The sequence below is a fragment of the Parasteatoda tepidariorum genome, chromosome 9 (assembly GCF_982258835.1).
Source record: "Parasteatoda tepidariorum strain Cologne lab strain chromosome 9, Ptep-v5.0, whole genome shotgun sequence".
NCBI lineage: Eukaryota > Metazoa > Arthropoda > Arachnida > Araneae > Theridiidae > Parasteatoda > Parasteatoda tepidariorum.
In genome coordinates this window covers 48843052-48853298 of record NC_141763.1, presented here as the reverse complement: position 1 = coordinate 48853298, position 10247 = coordinate 48843052, and the positions used below count along the sequence as shown (strand labels likewise).

The 10247-nt window shown below is 26.6% G+C and overlaps 1 protein-coding gene across 2 annotated transcripts in view; it reads left to right on the top strand.

Moving 5' to 3' along the window:
• The first annotated feature begins 14 nt into the window (after positions 1-14).
• The window catches only part of tos (Exonuclease tos), a 28736-nt gene continuing 18503 nt past the window's right edge, over positions 15-10247 (top strand). For both annotated transcript variants that reach the window (XM_087151736.1, XM_087151735.1), the window contains exons 1-6: positions 15-293; positions 1302-1421; positions 2743-2866; positions 4532-4669; positions 6390-6605; positions 8294-8484. In XM_087151736.1, coding sequence (XP_087007862.1) covers positions 133-293; positions 1302-1421; positions 2743-2866; positions 4532-4669; positions 6390-6605; positions 8294-8484 — 950 coding nt within the window. In that variant the 5' untranslated portion in view covers positions 15-132. The remainder of the gene's footprint in view (positions 294-1301; positions 1422-2742; positions 2867-4531; positions 4670-6389; positions 6606-8293; positions 8485-10247) is intronic.

Sequence of the window (10247 nt, the reverse complement as noted above, 5' to 3'; positions counted from 1 at the left end):
TATTTATGTAACTGCAACTGTATTTCTTTTTTCTCATTTGTTTATTTTTTCGCCAACATCTGAAACTTTTCCTTGTATTCCGCTTAGAATGACTCTCTAAGCCCCGCGAAAATTTAATTTTAAATTTCGAAAATGGGTATTACTGGATTACTCCCATTTGTCAAAAATTCATGTCGACCTGCTAATATTAAAGATTTTTCGGGAGCCACGGTTGCAATTGATGCATACAGTTGGCTCCATAAAGGAGCATTTTCCTGTGCAGAAAAATTAGTTAAAGGAGAAAAGACAGATGGGTAAATTTATATCTTATGTTTGAAGAGTTATTCGCAAAGTAAACTATTATGAAACAACGATATATCTTATTTCATAATATTTGTCAGCAAATTTTCTGCTGAAAGTAATAAATTTTAATCAGGTCATAACAGGGATGGAATTTTGTACGTCCTAAACTTATTTTGGACGTACAGTATTAAGTGGGTTTTACTGTCTTAAAGTGTCCAAAGCCTTGAACTTTGGTAAAACGTAAAAATTCAATTGGTGTAACCATTACACATGTAATAATTACATAGATTAATAAATATTTGATACTTTTTATATCATTTGCTTTAACCTACTAAAGGAAAATAATATAATAGGAAACAATTTATAACTTTTGAAGTTCCACAATTCATTGAACAACAAAAGTGAATACCTTATGCTTTTAATACTGGTAAATTATGTTTATGCAAAAGGATAAATAATGCAATATTAAAAATAACAAACTTTTTTAATAAAACAAAAACTTGTCTTCATTTTGTTTCTTGTTCAAAAATTAACCTTTTATTTTTTACAATATCTTTTTTTTTAAAATTGTGATATAATTTGAATAAAAGGGTTTTGGACAGTTTTAGACAAAGGGGTTTTGGACAGGACGGTTTTAACCAGGGTTCTGTCGTAAACCTTGCCAATTCTGGGTTATAATGATTCCCTGAGCTAATTGTTTGTATTTTTATCTGCTTTCATATTCTGTTTTACAAAATGCATTTATTGCTATTTATTCTTATTGAATTCAGTAAATTTTAATTTTTTTAGTTATTTAATGATAATCATTTTATTTGTAATTTAAGTCCTACTGATGTTTATTTAAAAACTTTTATTCTTAGTTTGCATTCAGAAAAATCTTCTTTAGTTTTATATATTTATTATGTATTTATGGCATTAATATTTTAAAACTCTTGACTTATTTAGCTAGCTTGTGATCATGTTCTTAAATTGTTATATACTGTTTATTATTGCTTGATAATTGCATTTTATAATTATAGGTATGTCTTTTATTGTATTAAACTGCTTAATATGCTTCTGGATGCAGGCGTAAAACCTATAATGGTTTTTGATGGGTGTAACTTGGCCTCTAAAGCTATTACAGAGAAGAAGCGCAGAGAGTATGTTTATTTTATTTTTTCTAAGTGTTAAAATTTTGTTTATTATCCTATTTAATAAGCTTAAAATTGGATTTTAATAAGATTAGATGGGATTTCAGCAAACTTTATTTTAACTTTTAAACTTTGATTATTCGCAGTAATAGTAAATTATATCTACTTAAGTCATTCAATAACTGTTTTATCATTAAAGTATTTTTTCTTTAGATGTGTACCTATTAAAGCTTGGCAAAAATCAGGAAAACATGTCAATTTGGTGATTAGAACATGGTTTTTCTTTATGAAAAGTAGCATTTGCATGATTAAACACGTATAATCATTAGGCAATTGACAAATTTTGCAGTTTATCTTGGTGTTTTAAAATTTTTAATTAACAGTTAGCTATTCTAAAAATAAGCTCTTTAAATGTAGTAACTAACCGGTTCTAGATAGTTTAGTTGTAGCTGTCCTCTGCTTTAAAAACTTCGTGATTATTTTGGCTCAGAGATTTGAATTTGGCATCTGGATAACATTTAGGTAACCATCCATCTAGTGATCCATTTTCATCAGTTAACTCAGAAAAGTGCAATAATTCTGCTCAAGCTTGGCATTTTATTAATAATGATACTTACCTATTCCATGACAATGGAAGAGGCAAGACAAAATAGAAAAAAACTGGAGGAAATGGAAAAGAAATTAAAATAACTAACATAATTGTTTAGCTATATAAACGGAATAAAAATAGCTCAAATTTATATGGATTAAATTTAATGTAGTACAATAACTAGGTTAAAGTTTTTTATATCAATGCTTTTTAAAATGAAACTATTTTATTGTTATTTATTTCAATTTTTCACAAAATTTTAAAATCTATGCATAATTTTTTTTCTCTCTTTGCGGAGTATACTTGGTCGTGTAAATGAAAACAACAACTGGAGAAGGAGATTTAACTTTGAACTGTACAAGATTCATAAACAGCCCAATATTATTAAATACATAAAAATGATTTGGATGGCCCATGTGATTCGAATGAGTGATGACAATACAATAAAAAAGATACATCTTTTTACACCCACTGGAGATCAAAGATAAATCGGATTTCGTTATGGAGAAATCTTCAGAGGAAGACATTGACCCACATTGGGCTGTCTGGCCAACTATGACGATGATGATGACATCATATTATTTAAAAGGTGCTTTAAGTAATAATACTTGGCAGTATTTGATTATAAAATTTTTTATGCTATTTGTAATTGAATTGAATGTGTAATTTATAGTAGTTTATATTTTTCCATTTGATTTGTTCATTTAGTAACATTAATAAAACTTGACTGCAATATTATAGGAATAGAGATAAGACAAAACAACGAGGAAAGGAACTTTTATGTGAAGGAAAAGTAAAGGAAGCAAGAGAATGTTTCCAAAGATGTGTTGATGTTACTCCAGAAATGGCTCGAGAAGTTATTCTGGTTGAGTATTTTTTTTATTTTTGAAAGAAAGAAAATGTTATTGGCCTAATTATAGTTTGAAACTTTCAAAATTAAATTTATGTTTTAGTTTTCTTAAAATTTATCATGAAATTGAGCTTATAGTAGTTTGGAAATACGAGTATATTAGTTACGTTACCATTTTAAATTAATTAACAATTCCATAACTGACTAGTTAAATTATATATTTATACTGAATGAAAAGTGACTTTTAAATTGAATGGAGGTGACAAATATTGTGTCTATTTAACATTTAAACGTACGCTAAATCTGTGAATAAAATACTTTTGTGTCATAAGGATCCTCAGAAATTTGAGCCAAGTGTAATTTTAAATTAAGCATTGTAAGTTCCAGTTTAGTACCCATGTTTGTAAAATGAATGGAATTGTTTTAAGCATAATTATTAATTAATATTTATTAATAAAGGAAATAATATTAGTTACATTACATTAACTACATGTATTTACTATTTGTAAGCTAATAATATTTATAATGATATAAATGTACTCATGGGCATTGTTAGTTGGGGGATGTGAGTATGTGTCCACCCTTAATAATTCGAAATCTTTTAAAGTTCTCTTTAATATTTCAGACAAGTAATGACAATTTTCATAAATTAACATCACTCGTGAAATGTAAGATCAAGAAAGTGTTTAATCTTTTAGCAGATGTTTAGCAATTAAGAAATATTTTTTTTGTGTGTGTTAAATTTAGAGAACTAGTTTACAAACAGATGTTTTTACAGTCCCAAAAAATATATGAAGTCTAATTTTCTAAAATAAAAAAAGTTTTTTTTTTAATGTAAAACATTTATAGGATCTGTTTTATTATATGCATCTAAGACATGTGGGCTCTAACCTTGAGATATTTGTCGGCATTTTGTAATTCTTAAGAGAGATATAATAAGAAGTATTTGTGGTTGAACTCAATTGGACGGCTTATAGCGAAGGCAAACAAATTCAAAATTATATAAAATCTTTAAAGAACCTGATGTTGTGAAATACTTGAAAATCCAAAGGATAAATTAGGCGGGATATCTGGTTAGAATTAAGAAAGATCAAAACTGCTAAAAACTTCTTATCAAGCCTATAGGAACAACAAAAATAGCAGACCTCACCTTAGATGGATTGACCATCTTCAAAAAGAATGGAGATTCTGAATACGAAAAATTGAAAGACAGTTACCAAACAGAGAGAGGTCTGAGAAAAACTTCTGGAGAAGACCAGGGCCCACGTAGGGCTGTTGTGCCTCTGAAAAAGAAATATGAATGTGTATTTTAATTTTGTCTCCTTAAAAAATTAAGCTTCTTCAGCACCCATGAATGTATTTATTTTTATTTATTATAATAATTTAAAAGAGATTTTGAACTTCCCAACAAGAAGAAATAGTAATTAGAGGTATGTTAGTGTGAATTTCATGATTACAAATGTTAGTTTACAATTTAAAAACTTAAAGAAGGAAATAATTTATAGTTTAATCTGAACTACTTAAAAAGCATGGTATAGTCAGAAACTATAACCAAATTCTGATATTTTTTTTCTGAATGATAATCTGAACAAATCTGCTATTTCTGTGTGCTACATATTTTTCATTATTATTGTTTTAAGTTTTGTTAATATGTTTGCAAATAACAAAATATTGTTATAGGCATGTAAAAAGAAATCTATTGATTGTATTGTTGCTCCATATGAAGCTGATGCTCAAATGGCTTACCTAGACAAAATAGGGGTGACACAGCTGACAATCACTGAGGATTCTGATCTGATACTTTTTGGCTGCACAAAAGTATGCTATGCTTACAATTACTTTGAATTTTTCTTAAATTAAAATGAACTTGGTTCTTAACAAATATGCATACATGCCTGCTGTTAATTCTAGCAAATCAAGGTGTTATGTACTATACTTATTATGATATAGTTAGGTTTTGTTTAAGGTTTACTAGCAGACGTCTTACTGTAGTATTGAATAAGATTTGGCTGTATTTTCTTGAATTTGCCATTGAATTAAGTCATTCATACCAATTACTAATTTATTTTAAACTTGTGCATTGAAAAATATCACTGTTTTATCTGCTTTCCTTATCAAAATTCATTGTAAAAATGCAATGAATAAGAATAATTTTTAAGTAGTATTTGCCGGTTTCCTTTAAACATCATATATCTTGTTCTAAACTTATTGTATCTATGACAAACTTATTCAGAGTGTTTAAATAATTATGTTTTAAAAAATATAAAGACCATTACAATTTTTTTTATATGCTGTTGCTATATTTCCTGAGTAAAAGCAACCTCTATTTTTTAAATCTAAATTGTTGTATTTTGTATGCATTCAATTTATAAGTTTTTACCTGATTTAATTCTTGTTATAAGTAGAGTTTTTTTACTTCATATGTTTACATTAAAATGGCCAATTTTAATATCTCTTTTCTTATTAACAATTTTTAAATAAATCCTTTAAAAAATTTGACAATTCCCCCCCCCCTTTTTTTTGGTGCATGCATTAACTTTGAAAAAAAAACTATTTAAAAATCTACATAAATAGCATAAGAAAAATTTCAATAATTCTCTTTAAAGGACAAATGAATTACATTAAAAAATCAAACTTTAAGTGCCAAAATATTTAATTAATTTAAAGGAACTTTTTCTAAAACAAAATATGTTCAAAACAATTATTCATTTGAAAAAAAAAATATATATATATATATATATATATATATAAAGGCAGCATGTGTATGATAAATAAAAATAATACAATTGCTTTTCCATTAGAAAATTAAAATCTTGCTAATTATTTTATTATATGTTGAGAAGACAACTTGAGAATTTTATTGCTCTAAATAATAAAAATATTAACTGTTATTTTATGCTAAATCTTAAATAAAAGTTAGAATTTCAATAATTTTATGAAAATTTTCATTTACTTACCTAAAGGGTAATTTCATGCAATAGTATAATCAATCATAAAATGTGTACCAATCAATTGAACTCAACTGTGACTAACAGAGAAGTAATTCAATAAATGTGGCTGGTGTTTCCCAAAAACTGTTCCCAATTTTAAAAATTAATAATAAAAAAAAGTAGAATGAAATAGAAATGTGTGTTTTACTTTTGATGCCAGTTAATTTAATTTCTCCATCAAAATCAGTAATAAAGTTTGTTTGCAAATGGCACTGTTACAAAGCAGTGTTTCCTTCCTTTAATGTGGCATCAAATTAGCAAAACAATTTGGCAGAAAATGACTCTTACAAAGGACCGTTTTACAAAAATATCACCCTTAACAATGTGGCATAATTTAATGATAAAAATAACAGATACCTGTACAAATATTTTAATTGGTTCTGTCATGCAACAGAAAATAGTTTTTTAGTTTTTCAAATTCGTAGCAAAATCTCATGAAGAACTTTGACTCTAGTTTTGAAATTTAATGGGGAAAAAACTGTTTTCCTCTACAGAAGCTAGGGTATAATATTACAAATTATTTATATGTATTTTAAACAATATTTCAGATACTATTCAAAATGGATAATTGCGGTGGTGGAATGTTGTTTGAAAAAGAAAATCTCAACAAATCGTTTGGTAGTAATGCTTCCAAATATAGTTTTGAAAAGTTTCGTTACATGTGTATTCTCTCTGGATGTGATTATTTACCTTCTCTGCCTGGTATTGGACTTGCTAAAGCATTCAAGTTCTTTTCTTTAACTACCAATACAGATTTAACTGTTGTAAGTATGCATGTTTATTTTGTCTTTGTTTGCTGCATGTAACAATGCGTATAATAGTTAATAATGTATCAATCAAAATTTTACAAATTGTACTGAAAATTTTAAAGGTGTTTCACAGCTATTAAAAGATATAAAACATAATGTAGTCTTACTTAATATGTAACTGGTGTCAGTCATAATTAGTAAAGGTCACTTTTGGTATTGTTCTAAAATACAAGTTGTTTCAGTTGTGTAAAATAATAGAAAAGATTTTTTTGCTGAACTTTTAATTGTGCTCAAATGAGGTACAGAAAAAAAAATATTTATTATCTATACATAATTTATAAGAAATTGATGTATCAAATAATAAAATGTAGACTTGGAAATAACCACAAAAGTGATGAATTAGCGAAACAAATTAGTGAGTCAACAAAAAAGATTGGTGACTTAAGATAAATGAACAACCATCCACTTTTTTAAATTTTTTTTTAATTGTTTGATGATAAAAAATACATCAATGCCTCCCCAAGTATTTCGAAGTTGTAATGTATGCATCAAATGTATTTTGCCTCCCCAAGTATTTTTAATAAAGTTCTTTAAAGTCAGTATGCTAATCCTAGTTAACTTAATTTTGTCACACATTTATATTTTTATTGCTGAATTAACTTTTTATAGCTGTTGATAATTTCTAATGATTTTTTTTAAGAATGTCACTTAATTTAAGTAACAAAAGTAAAGTTTGGAAAAAGCTGGCTATTAAATTATAGAAATCTAGCGGCTTCTGGCTATTTACCAAAAATTCAGGTCTATGAGTCAGGTCTAAATTTTCAGATCTAGGAAAAAACAAATCAGTCCAAAATTAGAGTTTAATTTATTTTCTATTTAAAAACAATATAGTAACAGTTTTTTTTTTATTAATTTTTTTTCCTTGCTGACACAATGATAATTTTATATACATGTCAAGATTTAGGCAAAAATTGTTTATTTCTGAAAATGAGCCTCTAACTTTTCATCTTTTTTAATCTATTTTTTTAAGCCCTGTATCTTAAAGAATTCGCATTTTTTATTTAATATGCTATAATGTTACTTAATAAAGCTATATTTATTGATTTTATATTATGTTCATGTCACAATGCCTAACTTTGAACAAATTTTTACCCTTTCTCTAAAATTATAACATTCTTTTTTAAAAAAGAAAAAAAATTGTATCTTTTGTTATTATGTATGTTTTTACTTTTTTTTAAACAAACATTTACAAAATGTTGAAATGTGCATCATAGAAAAATGATAAAAAAAAGTATTGATTTTTTCAAAATTTGTTACTTTTTTTTTACGAAAAATTTTGTCCTTGTTGGGCATTTTATAGGTCACACTCAATAAATCTTTGTTTTTTTTTCTCCTTAGCTCTTTAACCCACTGACGGTTCTGCACGTAAAAAGTCGCATTTTAACCTGCAGTCTTCTCTGCATAGCAAAACCAGTTTTCCCATGTTAATGGATAGGGGAACTGTGTGTAGGGGAGAAACATTCTCCCAATTTTGCCCATTTCCTTAACCGCCAGTGGGTTAATCCTAGTTTTGAAATATTTACATTCATACTATGTGTGATAATGAATATTGATAATTAAAAAAATTTTTGTGTTTGATTCGCTGAAATTGCTTTTTAATGTTATTCTGTTAAAATGCACTAAAATATGCTTTTAATATTTAGATATTATCTAAATTGCCCAGTTATCTGAGGATGCCCAAACTATCAGTGTCTGAAGATTATAAAGACTCTTTCATCAAAGCTGATAACACATTTTTGTACCAGTTAGTTTTCTGTCCTAGAAAAAAGTGTCTTGTTCCTCTTAATCCGTATCCAGAAGGAGTAAACCCTGATGATATGGAATATGCTGGAAAGTATCCTTCTACTGTTAATTTGATATAAAACTTGCAATATTGCCTTCCAAAATTGTGTTTTATATTTGATTTGATTGATTATTTGATTTTAATGTATTCTTATATTAGCAAATAGTAAGTTTAATTAAATTAGTAATAGTAATTAAATTTTTTTGTCATTAAATGGACTTTACCTTGTGATTTGTTTTTTTTTTTATCCAGTTGAATGTAATTTTTCTTCAACATATTTTCATATCAAACATCGATGTTGCAATATCAAACATTGATGTTGTAATATCAAACATCGATTTTCGTATTTATACTCTCTTTGAAAACTACTCGTTACGATTCGTGTTCATGTGACCATGTCAAGTGCGAATCATTGATGCTACTGAAAAAAAATTAATTCAAGTATGAGTGGTTAATTATAACAGTCAAAGTGACCAAAATTGTCAGTAAGAATCTATCAGAAGATATTGAGGTGAAAGTTGGCAACTGATTCAATTTAAAATGGTTGACCCGTAATAAATTTAAAATGATAATTAAGCCACAACATCCAATAATTGATTAATTTTCTTTAATAGAAAAGTGGTCAAAATTTCAAAATTATATTTAAGAATAATTTAAATTTCACTGTCTAAATGCTTCTTCCAATTTAAATATTAAATAAAAATCTCCCGGCAGAGTTGTTTTTAAATGTCTAATTGATATCACAGTATTATATAGAACATCCCCCCCCCTCCCGTCCTGCCCGAATTTTTGCTTATTCAAAGGTTGTATACCTAGCTTAAAATAGGCCTTGTGCAAAATTCAAATCTGACGTTTTTATGAATCATGAATTTTATTCTTGACTTGATGCCAATCACCCTTGCTTTTTTTAAACTTAGATCACTTTTTGAAATCAAAAGAGCAATGGAAGTCTTATTTTTCAGTACTGCTATTACCGTCAACTAACTATTATCATCAAAACATTTTAGTTTAAAATGTAAAAATTTTGTCTATCTTTTACTAAAACTTAAGTCCTTGAGAATTTTATAATAAGTCTTAAAAAGTCCTTGAAAAGTACTTGAATTTTATTTCTAAAGTAGGGCATGAACCCTGTATATAGTTTTTGAAAATTCTCCAAAATTAGGAAAGATTTCCCACACACATACATATATATATATGTGTGTGTTACGGACTGGAAGTGTCGAGGATTAGCTTCAAAGTAATCTAGGAGAGTTATATTTCAAATCTAATAAAATATGGAAAAATCATTAAAATCAAATAAGGAAACACAAAACAATTATAGTTAGAACATCTTTCGGAGCTCTCTCCCTGTTGCCGACTCGTGAGAGAGTGTGTGAAGAGAGCATGTTCTACTATAGATGGCGCTGCATGGCATATTCAACATATATATATATATATATATATATATATATATATATATATATATATATATATATATATATATATATATATATATATATATATATATATATATATATATATATACAGGATAAAAAGATAAAAAACAAAGAAAATTAATAAGTTTTATTTACTGTGCATAAGCTGCAAATATATAGAACTCATGAAATAAGTTTCAAATATAAAGAAAGCATGGAAATAAAGATAACTTTATCTTCAATCAATCTTTATTATTCTTCATGTTTTCTCTATATTTTTAAATTATATATATATAAATATATAAGTTATATAATATATAAGTTATATATATAAGTTATATATATAACTTATAAATATATAAGTTATATATATAAGTATAAGTTAAAAATATCTCTATA